The sequence below is a fragment of the Schistocerca nitens genome, unplaced genomic scaffold (genome assembly GCF_023898315.1).
Source record: "Schistocerca nitens isolate TAMUIC-IGC-003100 unplaced genomic scaffold, iqSchNite1.1 HiC_scaffold_463, whole genome shotgun sequence".
Classification (NCBI taxonomy): domain Eukaryota; kingdom Metazoa; phylum Arthropoda; class Insecta; order Orthoptera; family Acrididae; genus Schistocerca; species Schistocerca nitens.
In genome coordinates, this window is record NW_026045996.1 from 102834 (window position 1) to 119210 (window position 16377).

At 43.9% G+C, this 16377-nt stretch overlaps 1 protein-coding gene across 1 annotated transcript in view; it reads right to left on the bottom strand.

Annotated features, from left to right (window-relative positions):
- Positions 1–952: 952 nt before the first annotated feature.
- LOC126232153 (inhibitor of growth protein 1 homolog) overlaps positions 953–16377 on the bottom strand; it is a 154559-nt gene continuing 139134 nt past the window's right edge. Inside the window, exon 4 of the mRNA XM_049942458.1 lies at positions 953–1183. Within this exon, the coding sequence (XP_049798415.1) occupies positions 953–1183 (231 nt within the window). The remainder of the gene's footprint in view (positions 1184–16377) is intronic.

Below are 16377 nucleotides of genomic sequence, written 5' to 3' on the forward strand. Positions count from 1 at the left end.
ACTGATACCACTCAATCAGATCCTCTTTGTTCTAATCCATCTCGTTTCGCAGTCCCTCGTGTTTAGCACTTACGAATCTGTTCACTATAGCTGTCTTCTACACGGAATCGTATCTACAAGACGACTTCTACTTCTGTCTCTACATCGATAACTGTTAAATATCGATTGTACGCAAAAAACATTTTTTAGTGATACGTGACCTCGGTGGGTGTTAAAGTAGCCGCATCACTTATCTGAAATATTTCGGTTTTAGCTGTTCCTGCTAGGGTACTTCCCGTGTCAGTCAGAAAAATGAGGTATTTTTTTACCACGGTTTAACGCCCGTCACAACCGACTTTCAAACCCATTCCGATCTTCTTTGGGCAGAAAAGTACAAGTCCAGAAATAATGAGATAGTATGACACACTTACAGGGAACAGTGACAATTTTATTTAAGCAGAAGTGTATACGTGTAGCATGTACTAACATAAATAACTTTCAGGCTGGAAACCTAACTGAGCCTCGAATGTAGACATTCGCACAAATGATGTAGATCACATCAATTTCCTAACTACCAGGAAAAAATGATCTCCAAATTCGCCATTATCTATGGCCAAAGATACATACTCAATTACAGAATTGCACATGTTAACATTACAATAAATGCACCAGAATAAAGCGGTACCTCATACATTTCGTACAGCATGCCTGGAATGTTACGGTACACGGAACACGCACTCAATAATTACAACTGTGTCCCGAAACGCTTCGCGCAGGAAAAAAAAAAAAAAACTTGTGACTCGCAGCAGCAGCGAATGTTACAAAATCACGAACAAAACCATGATGGCGAATCTGTTAATCGTAGTTAACATATGGATCAAGGACAGTGAAAATAGTGGAGTACCCCGCTAGTATCTTGAGTTCCGCACGGATCACGCGAGTGAGGAATATAAAACGCATTCAATTAGGAAAATCAGTACGGCAGTAGTGACGAGCACGTCGACGACGCGCACCCTGGTCGCTCAGCAGCGCCAGATGTCTCACAGGACACAGCAGTGGGGGAGAGACGCATGGCTCGCACCTCGGTCAATGACGCCACGGGGCAGTCAATACTAGAGGCTAAGGCTAGCAGGGTTTGTAATTGTTGTTTGTAGTTGTACTCACTCTGCGCGGCGACCTGGTGGTGGTGGTGAGCGGCCGCCCTCTGCAACAAAAGAACGAGTTGTTGTAACAAACTTGCCATAACTTTACATATATATTTTGCACTGGGCACTACAGCTCAGACAATAGCAATATAGGCTACGGACCTCTTCAATCACACTTCCAGACTGTAAATTACGTCATATCTACCTCTTCCATTTTAGCTTCCCCTCTCACTTTCTCTCACAATAAAATTCAAATAATCTGTGTCTGACAACTTTATCGATTCACTGGAAATCACTATCGTTCATCCACCTAGTCTTGAAATTCATTCACTGTCCCATTACTCAAATGACCAATTTCATCAATCCAACCATTCATTCACCAAGTCCTTCGCCCATTGGCCGAGTCCTTCGCCCATTGGCCAAGTCCTTCGCCCATTGGCCAAGTCCTTCGCCCATTCACCAAGTCCTTTGCCCATTTATTGCCTCATCCACCCACCCACCTAATCCATCCAATCATTTCTTCATTGGCTATTTCATTCATTCATGCATTCCATTATTCATTACCTCATCCACCCTCCCATCCGTTGTATCTACCGATACTCTTCCTCATCCCCTAATTCGTTGCCCCCTTCATTGAATTACTGAATATCTAATCCACACTCGCACTCAATTATTGATTCATTCCAATCTCATCCACACTTTTCTTTTATTCAGTCAATCTCATTCATTACAGAACCACCATGGACTTTTTACGAGGCTGACACCTGCACACTTAACTGAGTGTGTATCCTCAAAAGAAGTTTCAGTACAACCAGGCGATAGTGCCATACCCCTACATATTGTTTAATCCTTACATTGTAGACGCCATCATAGAACCAGAACATTGTTCAGCAATATCGTTTCAAAAACTATTAATGTACCAGTATTAGTACTATTCATCACCTTTTCCTGCAATAACCTCAAAAAAATCGTAATTTTTGCCAGTAAGGAGAAATGACATAATCTGTTATCGGCTAGTATGTGCCGTATCTGTATTTATGTAAGTTTTTTTTTAGTTTTATTTTAATACTGACATTCCACAGCTGCCATTTGTAGTTTCTATTTTCCTGATTTACATTCCATGTTTCTCGACCTGTTACTGCCTTCCTTTCACCAACGATGCGAGATTCCAGCTCCACAGTTTTGCAGTATGCAATAATGGCCACTTGCAAATGGAGCTGTGACCAAGAAGCTAATGGCAACAGACGAAATATGAAGAAACAAATTCAACAAAGGGTGGAGTTAAGGAAGCTATATTGCAAAAGAAATACTTTATCAGCTAAGGATCAGCAAACAGAATTTTCCTTCGAAAATGAAGCAACTTATTTCTTCATGATGCATAGCCTACCACGTACGCACTTAAACAGTGTCATGATGCACGGTATGGGCACTAAAAGTAAATAAATATTTCATTACTTCTTTCTCCATTGCATTCACCCGTTCCTGCACTACTTGCCACTCACTCACTCACTCTTTCATGACACACATATTTCCCCTCTCTGTGGCTTACATTATGCAGCAGCATGCGCACGCCCGACAGTTCCAGCGACCTGGAGTCCAGCGAGCGGCTGCGCGGCTTCTGGAAGGGGCTTCCAGCGTCGTCCTTGCCTCTGGAGCCGACGCCCTTGATCCAGCGGAAGTAGCTCGCCATGTCTTCTCGGAGCACACACACACACACTCTTTCTCTCACTACACTCCTATTCTTCACTAACACAGGCCACACCACCGCAATTTCACTGTGGATGCTCCTCAAATCTTTCTCCTCAACTCACTCACCAACCACTTGAATGGTAAGAAAGGGGCGCACCATAATAACAAATGTTCATCAACAGTGGATTGCACTGCACTCCACCAAATTCATGCCTCAACTACGAAACGGGACCAACTCAGTTAGCTGTTTATCAGTCTGGTGTGTTTATAACAGACGCGACCACAATGCCTTAAGAGTCCTGCGAAACATCCTTCACTGTTCCAGAAGGATCAAACCGTTACCCTCCAGTTGCTATGGAAAAATAGTGCAGACCGCCAGACAATACCTTCCTAGAACATTTGGCCAGCAGCAAAGTCCAAGGAAGCTCGGCACGATAACAGAGTGGAGTCGACAGCTACGTAGACGAAAACAGGTTCAGTCACTGCAATGCAAGGCCACCCTAGTTTGGGGTGTGGCTTTATTGAAGTCTGCGTCGGTCTGTTTAATTTTCAAGCTCCTAAAATAAGCGCTCACGCAATGTTAACGATCGAGAGTCTTCACGACTGCAGCTAAATAATAGGCTAGTCTATGTTTACATTCTTGAACACCCACTCGGATTAAGGCAATACCATATAACAACACTACACGCTGGATCCAGGAAGGAAAGCCACCACGAGATGTGGTCCCAGCTCATACTGGAACTTAATCAGACGAGAACGCAACCAAACCTGTTACTCACACACTGCGATGTGCTTCATCTTATACGGAGCCCCGGAAGCTAAGACTGGAGAAAACGACATTCTCGTCGGCAAAATTAGACTGGACATCAGCTTGGCATGCTCTGGAGTCTTCGGCTTTGATGGAGTACAACCGTAATTTCCCTCGGTTGTCAACACTGCGACTCCTTGTCTTTACTACGGCGCTTTCACTCAGAACGTCAGGTACACAATCCACTAGACTTAAGAGGTTACAGTCGACATTTCCTGTGCTCCACCAACACAGTGTGTCACGGATGAGCACACTACGGTAACGCTCAGACGCGGTGAGTCGAGCAGCAGTCGAGACAAGCTGCAACAGGAAGAAACCATCATTCAGTCGGCTGACACCGTCTCGCACGTAAGATGTAATCTCAAAGCAGTGAAATACATCCCGCGGAGGCCTCTGTGCCGCAGACAAGAACGCGTCTCTATGCAGATTCAGAGAACGCTATCATACAATTTTCCACGTATTTACACAGCGCGATAAAAGTAAAATACAGTAAATCGAAGAGTAAGTGAACGAATGACGTATGAATGAATGAACTGATGCAGTAGTAAGTGAATAACGAACTGATAAGGTAGTGAGTGAATGAATGAATGAATAAATTGCACGGAATAGATGAACTACTGACTGAGCAAGTTAAAAAGTAGCAGCTGAGAGATGGTGGGGGAGGAGGGGGGGAGGAACAGATCGATAGTTCGAACGATAAATAGATCGATCCATAGCTCGACCTATCGGTCTATCGATGTATATATAAATATGTACACACATCATCGGCTGATCGATATATACATCGGCTGACAGATATGTATGGATCGGCCGACAGATATGTATGGATCGACCGACATATATGGATCGGCCGACAGATATATATGGATCGATCGACAGATATATATGGATCGATCAACATATATGGATCGATCAACAGATATATATGGATCGATCAACAGATATGTAGATCGTGAGACCTGAGTTTCTCCTGGCGTATACAACTTTCAAATAACTTCCGGGAATTCAGCCAGGTAACACTTTCAGCTGAGCTGTCCCATCTTGAAGTTACATTTCGTCAAAATGGTTATGGTGATAGACAGATTGAACGTGCGTTGCGCTATCGACCAACCGTACATCGGGTGATTGATGATAATTCTGAGTCAACACCTAAGTCTACTGCCTTTTTGCCTTACGTAGGAAACACGTCCAATAAGATCGGTCGTATTTTACGGAAATACGATGTGAAATGTGTTTTCCGACCTCCATCTAAAATTAGAGCACTTTTGAGTTCCGTTAAGGATGATCTTGGACTGCGTAAGGCGGGTGTATATCGTATTCCTTGTAGCTGCGGCATGGCATATATTGGTCAAACTATCAGGACCGTGGAGGACAGATGTACTGAGCATAAACGGCACACACGATTACAGCAGCCAAATAGATCTGCTATTGCCGAACATTGCTTGGTTACTGGTCACCCCATGTTATATAATAACACCGAGATATTGGCATGCACGTCCAGCTATTGGGACAGTGTTATTAGGGAGGCAGTTGAGATTAAATTAGCGAGCAACCTCGTTAACAGGGATGGAGGTTTCTGTTTAAACTCTGTTTGGAATCCGGCTCTCTCCCTTGTCAAAAAACAGAGGAACAGAGTCAATGCTGCCTCACCTGCGAATTCATAGTCTCACTATCGATAGCTCTGACTTTGGTCATCTTTGGTGGCACTAGTGTTCAGTGTGTGTGTGTGTGTGTGTGTGTGTGTGTGTGTGTGTGTGTGTGTGTGTGTGTGTGTGTGTGTTATCTTTCCTGCTTCTCTCCGAGAACCGAGGTATTAAATTTGCATGTACGCCGCCTGTCCGTTGCAGTTTGCCTTGAAAATGGCGGGGTGTTCTCCCGCCGAAATATCGGCGGTCGCTGAAAGTGTTACCTGGCTGAATTCCCGGAAGTTATTTGAGATATGTAGATCGATCAACAGATATATACATCGATCAACACATATATACATCGATCAACAGATATATAGATTTATCGATACGTATATAGAACGATTGATTGATGGATATATAGATTGATAGACACTCTGACCGTAATACCGATCGATTGATTGATTGATCGAAATTTCGATCGATGGACTGATCGTTATATCGGCGGATAGTTCGGACAATCGATAGATCAACCGGTAGATAGGATGATTGACAGATCAACCGGTAGATAGGATGATTGACAGATCAAACGGTAGATAGGATCGACAGATCAAACGGTAGATAGGATCGACAGATCAAACGGTAGATAGGATCGACAGATCAAACGGTAGATAGGATCGACAGATCAAACGGTAGATAGGATCGACAGATCAAACGGTAGATAGGATCGACAGATCAAACGGTAGATAGGATCGACAGATCAAACGGTAGATAGGATCGACAGATCAAACGGTAGATAGGATCGACAGATCAAACGGTAGATAGGATCGACAGATCAAACGGTAGATAGGATCGACAGATCAAACGGTAGATAGGATCGACAGATCAAACGGTAGATAGGATCGACAGATCAAACGGTAGATAGGATCGACAGATCAAACGGTAGATAGGATCGACAGATCAAACGGTAGATAGGATCGACAGATCAAACGGTAGATAGGATCGACAGATCAAACGGTAGATAGGATCGACAGATCAAACGGTAGATAGGATCGACAGATCAAACGATAGATAGGATCGACAGATCAAACGATAGATAGGATCGACAGATCAAACGATAGATAGGATCGACAGATCAAACGATAGATAGGATCGACAGATCAAACGATAGATAGGATCGACAGATCAAACGATAGATAGGATCGACAGATCAAACGATAGATAGGAGGATCGACAGATCAAACGATAGATAGGAGGATCGACAGATCAAACGATATGATTATTGATAGATCAACCATTAGATCGGAAGACCGATAGGTCGGAAGATCGATGTCGACCCATATGTCGGAAGATCGATTAACCGAGCTATATATCGGAATATCGATAGGTCGACCCGTATGTGGGAAGGTCGACAGGTCGATCGAAATATCTGAAGATCGATACAATAACCGATGTTTCAGAAGATCGCTATCTCGACCGATATATCGGAAGATCTGCAGCTCGGAAGATCGATAGATTGATTGACAGATGGGAAGATCGACATCGATAGATGTAGATAGATAGATCGATCGATAGAGAGCACTCTTCTTACCACGGAATTATTTGTCATACCTTGTTATTGTTCGACATATTTTTTCTCTTCCCACCAACTTTAAGTATGTTCTTACACAATGAGAAGCATCGGCAAAAATCAGCGAACTTCAAGAGTCTGTGGAGAAATCTTCTGAGCAGCGCAAAGAGCTAAGTCGAAACTTGTGTACCAACCAATTTGATGTGTCCGTTCCGTTTACATGTTCGTTTAATATTTTCATTGACGCAATTACTTACATATTTTCACCAACTACGACACGCTTGTGTATACAAACAGTGATCCAATACTGTCAAATGTTTTTTTATTCCAGTCTTTGATCACAATATGAATTCTTTAGACGATGACCGGTTTCCATCCGTAATGACCATCCTCAGATTTTTGTACACCATGGACATGGACACTTTAGGACATGCTGTAAAAAAAGATATGAGGATGGTCATTACGGATTGAAACCGGTCATCGTCTAAAGAATTCATATTGTGATCAAAGACTGGAATAAAAAACATCTGACTTACATATTTTATACTCTTAGCCAGCATCGGCCACCTTGCTCCATCATCAGAACAACTGAGAATGCACCAGGCTTGGTTGCAAGTAATTCTTTCTTAGTGAATGCTGATGCTGTTGCTGTTTCAGTTGTACCAACTGTGGCCAGTAACAGTTCACACTAAACATTTTTGTGCGACTGTATCAATGAAAATATTAAATGTCCTGACGAGAAAGGTCAATCACTGTTTCCCGACGAGATGTCTTTTTTTCCACTAAGTTTCGTATCGTCTGTGTCAAATCATGCAGATTTCAAGATATTAGGCCCTTTACTGTCAACGACTAGCCAGATGTTGCTACACTGAACCGCCAAAGTAGTATAGGCATGTGTATTCAAGTACAGAGATATGTGAACAGGCAGAATACGGCGCTGCGGTCGGCAATGCCTGTATAAGACAACAAGTGTCTGGCGCATTTGTTAGATCGGTTACTGGCTGCTACAATGGCAGGTTGTCCAGATTTAAGTGAGTCTGAACGTGGTGTTATAGTCGGCGCACGAGCGATGGGACACAGCATCTCCGAGGTAGCGATGAAGTGGGGATTTTCCTGTACGACCATTTCACGAATGTACTGTGACTATCCGTGTAAACATCGAATCTCCGACGTTTCTGCGGCCGTGAAAAGATGGTGCTACAACGGGACCAGAGAGTCATTCAACACGACGGAAGTGCTACCCTTCCGCAAATTGCTGCAAATTTCAATGCTGCGCTATCAGCAGGTGTCAGCGTGCGAACCACTAAACGAAACATTATCGATATGGGCTTTCGGAGCCGAAGGCCCCCTCGTGTACCCTTGTTGACTGCACGACACAAAGCTTTACGCCTCGCCTGGGCCCGTCAACGACGACAATGGACTGTTGATTGACTGCAGACATGTTGCCTGGTCGGACGAGTCTAGTTTCAAATTGCATGGAGTGCATGGGGGTGATCCGAATAACGTGAGAAGATTCCTCCGCAACGAACAACGGCTCTGTTTTAATGATGTCCACCACAAATCCTGTATCATTTTCGTGACACTCTATCCTCCATTTCGCGATAATACAAAACGTGCAGCCCTCCTTTGAACTTTTTCGAAGTACTCCGTCAGTCCTATCTTTTAAGGATCCCACACCGCGCAGCAGTATTCTAAAAGAGGACGGAGAAGCGTAGTGTAGGCAGTCTCCTTAGTAGGTCTGTTACATTTTCCAAGTGTCCTGCCAATAAACGCAGTCTTTGGTTAGCCTTCCCCACAACATTTTCTGTGTTTCCCTTCCAATTAAAGTTGTTCATATTTGTAATACCTAGGTGTTTAGTTGAATTTACGGCTTTTAGATTACACTGATTTATCGTGTAACCGAAATTTAACGGATTCCTTTTACCTCTGACGTTATTACCTTTGCGTTATTTAGGGTCAACTGCCAATTTTCGTACGATACATATACCTTTTCTAAATCGTTTTGCAGTTTGTTTTGATCTTCTGATGACTTTATAGGTCGACAAACGACAGCGTCATCTGCAAACAACCGAAGACGGCTGCTCGTATTGTCTCCCAAATCGATTACATAGATAACAAACAGCAAAGGGCGTGTAATACTACCTTGGGGAACGCCAGAAATCATTTCTGTTTTACTCGATGACTTCCCGTCAATTACCACGAACTGTGACATCTCTGACAATAAATCACGAATCCACTCACATAACTGAGACAATAGTTCATAAGAAGCCGCTTGTGTGGTACAGTGTCGAAAGCCATCCAAAAATACAGAATCGATCTGAAATCCCTTCTCAACAGCACTCAGCACTTCGTGCGAATAAAGAGCTAGTCGAGTTTCACAAGAACGATGTTTTCCAAACCCATGTTGACTGTGTGTCAATAGACCGTTTTCTTCGAGGTAATTCGTAATTTTCGAACACAATATATGTTCCAGAAACCTGATGCGTATCGACGTTAACGATATGGGCCTGTAATTTGGTGGACTAACCCTACTTCCTCTCTCGAATATTGATGTGACCTGTGCAACTTTCCAGTCTTTGGGTACGGATCTTTCGTCGAGCGAAACGGTTGTATATGATTGTTAAGTATGCAACTAATGCATGGGCATACTCTGAAAGTAACCTAATAGGTTTGCAGTCTGGACCAGAAGACTTGATTTTACTAAGTGACGTAAGTTGTTTCATTACTCCGCCCGTATCTGCTTCTATGTTACTCATGTGTGCCGTATTGAATACTGGGACAAGCAACTGTGAGACTTCACTCTTTCCCTCAGCAGACGTGGGCTCGTTACACATCTGGATTCAAACCGTTGTAAAGAGTTCCTATTCAGAGTATTATTTACTTACACCCCTTTAGAAATCCTACAAGTTTACAACGCGAATTTCGGAACACCGTGTATTACTTTTATTTGGTAAAGCTGCCACACTCATGGCCAATAATCAAGAATCGCTAGGTCCGGTGTTCTGTAAGCCACTTCTTTCACGGAAGAATTACATCATCTGTATTACTCCCCCCCTGTCGAAGAAAGCTATTTGTTTTCCACCAATAACATTTGGTTTAACCTGGGTTTACGCGACGAGAGTTGCTAATAAATACTTTTTTATTCACATTCACTTCCGCCTTCAGCAAATGGTCGTTGTCACCATTAATATACATTACGGGGTGCATTCAAGTTCTAAGGCCTCCGACTTTTTTTCTCCGGACTGGAAAGAGATAGAAACATGCGCATTCTTTTAAAATGAGGCCGCGTTCATTGCCAATACGTCCCAGAGATGGCAGCACCGTACGGCAGATGGAATTTTACCGCCAGCGGCGAGAATGAGAACTGTTGTAAATACTTAAAATGGCGACGTTTTCCTTACTTCAACAGCGTGGTGTGAAACCAACTGAAATTCATCGACAGTCGAAGGAGACATGTGGTGACGGAGTTACGGATGTGTCGAAAGTGCCTTCGTGGGTGTGACAGTTTAATGAAGGTAGAACATCATGTGACAACAAACCGAAACAACCTCGGGCTCGTACGAGCCGGTCTGACGACACGATCGAGAAAGTGGAGAGAATTGTTTTGGGGGATCGCCGAATGACTGTTGAACAGATCGCCTCCAGAGTTGGCATTTCTGTGGGTTCTGTGCACACAATCCTGCACGACGACCTGAAAATGCGCAAAGTGTCATCCAGGTGGGTGCCGCGAATGCTGACGGACGACCACACGGCTGCCCGTGTGGCACGTTGCCGAGCAATGTTGACGCGCAACGACAGCACGAATGGGACTTTCTTTACGTCGGTTGCGACAGTGGATGAGACGTGGATGCCATTTTTCAATCCAGAAACAAAGCGCCAGTCAGCTCCATGGAAGCACACAGATTCACCGCCACCAAAAAAATTTCGGGTAGAAAAAATGGTGTCCATGTTCTGGGACAGCGAGGGCGTAATCCTTACCCATTCCGTTCCAAAGGGCACTACGGTAACAGGTGCATCCTACGGAAATGTTTTGAAGAACAAATTCCTTCCTGCACTGCAACAAAAACGTCCGGGAAGGGGTGCGCGTGTGCTGTTTGGCCGAGACAACGCACCCGCACATCGAGCTAACGTTATGCAACAGTTTCTTCGTGATAACAACTTTGAAATGATTCCTCGTGCTCCCTACTCACCTGACCTGGCTCCTAGTGACTTTTGGCTTTTTCCAACAATGAAACACACTCTCCGTGGCCGCACATTCACCAGCGGTGCTGCTATTGCCTCAGCGATTTTCCAGTGGTCAAAACAGACTCCTAAAGAAGCCTTCGCCGCTGCCACGGAATCGTGGCGTCAGCGTTGTGAAAAATGTGTACGTCTGCAGGGCGATTACGTCGAGAAGTAACGCCAGTTTCATCGATTTCGGGTGAGTAGTTAATTAGAAAGAAAAATCGGAGGCCTTAGAACTTCAATGCACCTCGTATTTATGGCAGTTTACAGGGCAAATGAAGAGTGTGACATCAAGTAGCACAGAATCCATAGTATGTTAGTGCTGTGAAGGAGTCCATTTCACGATGTACTAGCGTATTTTATTATATGACAAACAATGATTTACGGTGAATTTTAGCCGTTCGGTGGCCCAATTTTAGGTCTGCCATGTAATCCGTTATAAATGACTCTAACATACGTCGTAGCGCTGCTGATGTGAACATTGGCTAGCTGTGAGCAAGTAGTTGTTTATTAGCAACTCTTGGCAGTTGGACTAAGAAGTCCTTTTGATTACGTTTGAACTGTGGAGCACCAGCTGTACTAGACTGAAGAGCCAAAGAAACTGGTGCTCCTGTCTAATACCGTGTGGGGGCCCCCGTGAGCATGCCTCAACACGACATGGCACGGACTAGACTAATGTCTGAAGTACTGCTGGAGGGAAACGACACCTCGAATCCTGCAGTGCTCTCCATAAATCCGTAAGAGTTCGAGGGTGCGGAGATGTCTTCCGGAGAGCATGTTGCAACGCATCCCAGATACGCTCAATGATCTTCATTTCTGGGGAGTCTGGTGGCCAGCGGAAATGTTTAAACTCAGAAGAGAGTTCCTGAGGCGACTCTGTAGCAATTATGGACGTATGGGGCGACGCATTGTCCTGCTGGAATTGACCAAGTCCACCGGAATGGACAATGGACATCAATGGATGCAGGTGATCAGACAGGATGCCTACGTATGTGTCACCTGTCAGAGTCGTATCTAGTCGTATCAGGGGTCCCATACCAATCCAACTGCACACGCCCCACACCATTGCAGAGCCTCCACCGGTTTGAACTGTTCCCTGCTGACATGCTGGATCCATAGGTTCGTGAGGTTGTCTCCATATCCCTACGTAGCGAAAAATGATCGGGATGATAAAATAAGGGAAATCAGAGCCCGTACGGGAAGATATGGGTGTGTGTTCTTTCCGCGCGCTATACGACATTGCTATAGTACAGAATTGTGAAGGTTGTTCGGTGAACCCTCTGCCAGGCACTTCAATGTTGTTTGCAGAGTATCCATGTAGATGAAGACGGTCGCCTGATGTGGTGCCGTATGCAGTGTTGAATTTACGAGACTTCTGTAGGGACAGAGGAAGTTCTGGCCGCTGCACTAGAAACTGAAGATGGAGAGTGTGTACCGGAACGCACACCGCAGGTACAGTGTGTGTGTGTGTGTGTGTGTGTGTTTAAATAACGTTGGTGGTCGCCACATCGAGCCAGTGTTGTGGAATGCACCAGTACTGTTCTGTACATACAGTACGCTGTTGTTTTTTTTTTTTTTTTTCTCTCTGGCATAATGTGAACAGACCTAATGTTTCAGTGTCGGTACAAATAAATGTGCTTAAGCGGAGTTGGGACGTCGAACGGACCGACTTAGAGCAGCATAGAAACCACAATATATATTAATTTCCACCGTCCATACTTTTACAAATAAATTCAAAAAACTTCGTCAGCATGGACAGGAAAGATTCGGGATTCACACCCATAGCAGTGGAAGTTCAAAAATACAACAAAATAATTTTTTTTACATGCGAAATTTCATCATTTTTTCCAGTTAGTATTGGCTGTATTTGTTGCTATAGGTACACTGCTACACTTTTCCCCCTAAGTAAGGCAGCTTCTTCGATGAATTTTGGACAGCGTACAAACCAGCCTTACAGGTATATGAAACACTAGAATTTGCTTAATTTAGGGGGAAAAAATGAATGAGTTGTTACATTTAAAATTTCGTTTCGAAAAAACTCAAATTTTATAATTAACTATCAATTTTTAACCGAGGTTTTTAATAGATTAGGAAAATTCTAGTTTCATAGACCTGCAAGTATGGTTTGTATTCTGTGCGAAATTTATTGAATTTATTTATTATGCAGGAAACTGTGCCTATAGCAACAAATGGAGCGAATAGTCAGTGAAAAAAAAAAAGATGAAATTTCACATTAAAAAGCACTCCGTCTTCAGGCCACGAGGGGCCTACCGGGACCATCCGACCGCCGTGTCATCCTCTGTGGAGGATGCGGACAGGAGGGGCGTGGGGTCAACACACCGCTCTCCCAGTCGTTACGATGGTTTTCTTTGACCGGAGCCGCTACTATTCGGTCGAGTAGCTCCTCAATTGTCATCAAGAGGCTGAGTGCGCCCCGAAAAATGGCAACAGCGCATGGCGGCCCGGATGGTCACCCATCCAAGTGCCGACCACGCCCGACAGCGCTTAACTTCGGTAATCGCACGGGAACCGGTATATCCACTGCGGCAATGCCGTTGCTATATCATAGGTAGATGTAAATAGTTACTTATATTGAAAGAGTGGTGGGGGGGGGGAGGGGAAAAGCTAGAACAAAGACATGTAACATATCAAGTATAAACCCATTAACTAATATTCTCGTCTTCAACATATAACCTGCTTGAAGATTTATAACAAATGAAATTTCACATATAAAAAAAAAATATTTTGTTGTGTTAACTTCCACTGCTACGAGAGTGAATCCCGAACCCTTCCTAGTCATGCTGACAAAGTTTTATGAATTTATTCGTAAAAGTACTGATAGTGGAAATTAAAATGTGCTTCGGTGTCTCTCCTGCTCCAAGTCGGTCCGTTTGACGTCCTACCTCCCTTAAGTGATAAAATCACGTTTGGCTACAGTTTCTTTCGAATTATTTTGTAATAATTGTACCGCGTCACGCCTAATTCAATTCCTGAAGCAGAGGTGGGTGAGTTAAACATGTAAACTGAAACCGCCGTATGTTTTCGGACATGGGTTCTTATTCGGAATATATGTATTCACCACCCTCTTCTCCTGGTCCCAGAAGCTTGTCAGGAGAATTTCCGAGCTGCCTGCTTAAGAGGAAAAGGATTTCCAACGAAGGGCGGTGCGTTTCGTCACAGGATTGTGTAGTTGGGGAGGGAGAGAGAGAGAGAGAGAGAGAGAGAGAGAGAGAGAGGGGGAGGGAGAGGGAGAGAGTTACAGATACACACACAACAAACTCCAGTTGCACACAGTACAGCACAGGCCTCGTGCATCATACGGAGAGGCCTACTGTTCGAGATCGTACGTAGCTACAAGAGTCGGGCGATATATCACTTCCTCCCACATAAGCATCGTGAAATGACAACGACAAAATCGAAGATATTACAGCTAGTGTGGAGCAGTACGGACTACATTCCTGTGACGAGCCATTTGCGAATGGAACGGCAAAGGGTAGGAGGAGGGGGGGGGGACGACGACAATGCTATACTCACCGCTCGACAATGCAGTAGTGGTCTCGGAGATTATATATATATTATATATGACGCCGCTTCCTACACTCTACAGGAGATGTGCACGTGGGAAATGTTGCGTAGTTGTCCTACATAGATAGCTTCGTACGAATACTGGGATCTTTCCGTTAACACGGGCGCGCCCAGTATCAGATGTTCGTTTCGCCTGACCGACTCTACTCTACTCTCGAATCTAATTGCTTTGACTCTACTACGCGATAAATTGCAAGCTTTGTATTACTACTTTTACTGTCGTCACTCTTCTGATCTCACGCCACCAGGCACGAATACTGCCTATTGGGAAAATTAAAGAGACCTTTGGAACTTGTATGAATATCAAGAGCTCAGATGGAAAACCAGTTCTAAGCAAAGAAGGGAAAGCAGAAAGGTGGAAGGAGTATATAGAGGGTCTATACAAGGGCGATGTACTCGAGGACAATATTATGGAAATGGAAGAGGATGTAGATGAAGATGAAATGGGAGATACGATACTGCGTGAAGAGTTTGACAGAGCACTGAAAGACCTGAGTCGAAACAAGGCCCCCGGAGTAGACAACATTCCATTAGAACTACTGATGGCCTTGGGAGAGCCAGTCCTGACAAAACTCTGCCATCTGGTGAGCAAGATGTATGAGACAGGCGAAATACCCTCAGACTTCAAGAAAAATATAATAATTCCAATCCCAAAGAAAGCAGGTGCTGACAGATGTGAAAAGTACCGAACTATCAGTTTAATAAGTCACGGCTGCAAAATACTAACGCGAATTCTTTACAGACGAATTGAAAAACTGGTAGAAGCAGACCTCGGGGAAGATCAGTTTGGATTCCGTAGTAATTTTGGAACACGTGGGGCAACGCTGACCCTACGACTTATCTTAGAAGAAAGATTAGAAAAGGCGAACCTACATTTCTAGCATTTGTAGACTTTGAGAAATCTTTTGACAGTGTTGCCTGGAATACTATCTTTCTAATTCTGAAGGTGGCAGGGGTAAGATACAGGGTGCGAAAGGCTATTTACAGCTTGTACAGAAAGCAGATGGCAGTTACAAGAGTAAGAGTCTAGGGGCATGAAAGGGAAGCAGTGGTTGGGAAGGGAGTGAGACAGGGTTGTAGCCTCTCCCTGATATTACGAAGTGTATATACTGAGCAAGCAGTAAAGGAACAAAAGAAAAATTCGGAGTAGGTATTGAAATCTATGGAGAAGAAATGAAGACTTTAAGCTTCGCCGATGACATTGTAATCCTGTCAGCAAAGGACTTGGAAGAGCAGCTGAACGGAATGGACAGTGTCTTGAAAGGAGGATGAACATCAACAAAAGCAAAACGAGGATAATGGAATGTAGTCGAATTAAGTCGGGTGATGCTGAGGGAATTAGATTATGAACTGAGACACTTAAAGTAGTGAAGGAGTTTTGCTATTTGGGAAGCAAAATATCTGATGATGGTCGAAGTAGAGAGGATATAAAATGTAGATTGGCAATGGCAAGGAAATCGTTTCTGAAGAAGAGGAATCTTAATATCGAGAATAGATTTAAGTGTCAGGAAGTCGTTTCTGAAAGTGTTTGTATGGAGTGTAGCCATGTATGGAAGTGAAACGTCGACGATAAATAGTTTAGACAAGGAGAGAATAGAAGCTTTCGAAATGTGGTGCTACAGAAGAATGCTGAAGATCAGATGGGTAGATCACATAAGTAATGAGGAGGTATTGAATAGAATTGGGGAGAAGAGGAGTTTGTGGCACAACTTGACAAGAAGAAGGGATCGGTTGGTAGGACACATTCTGAGG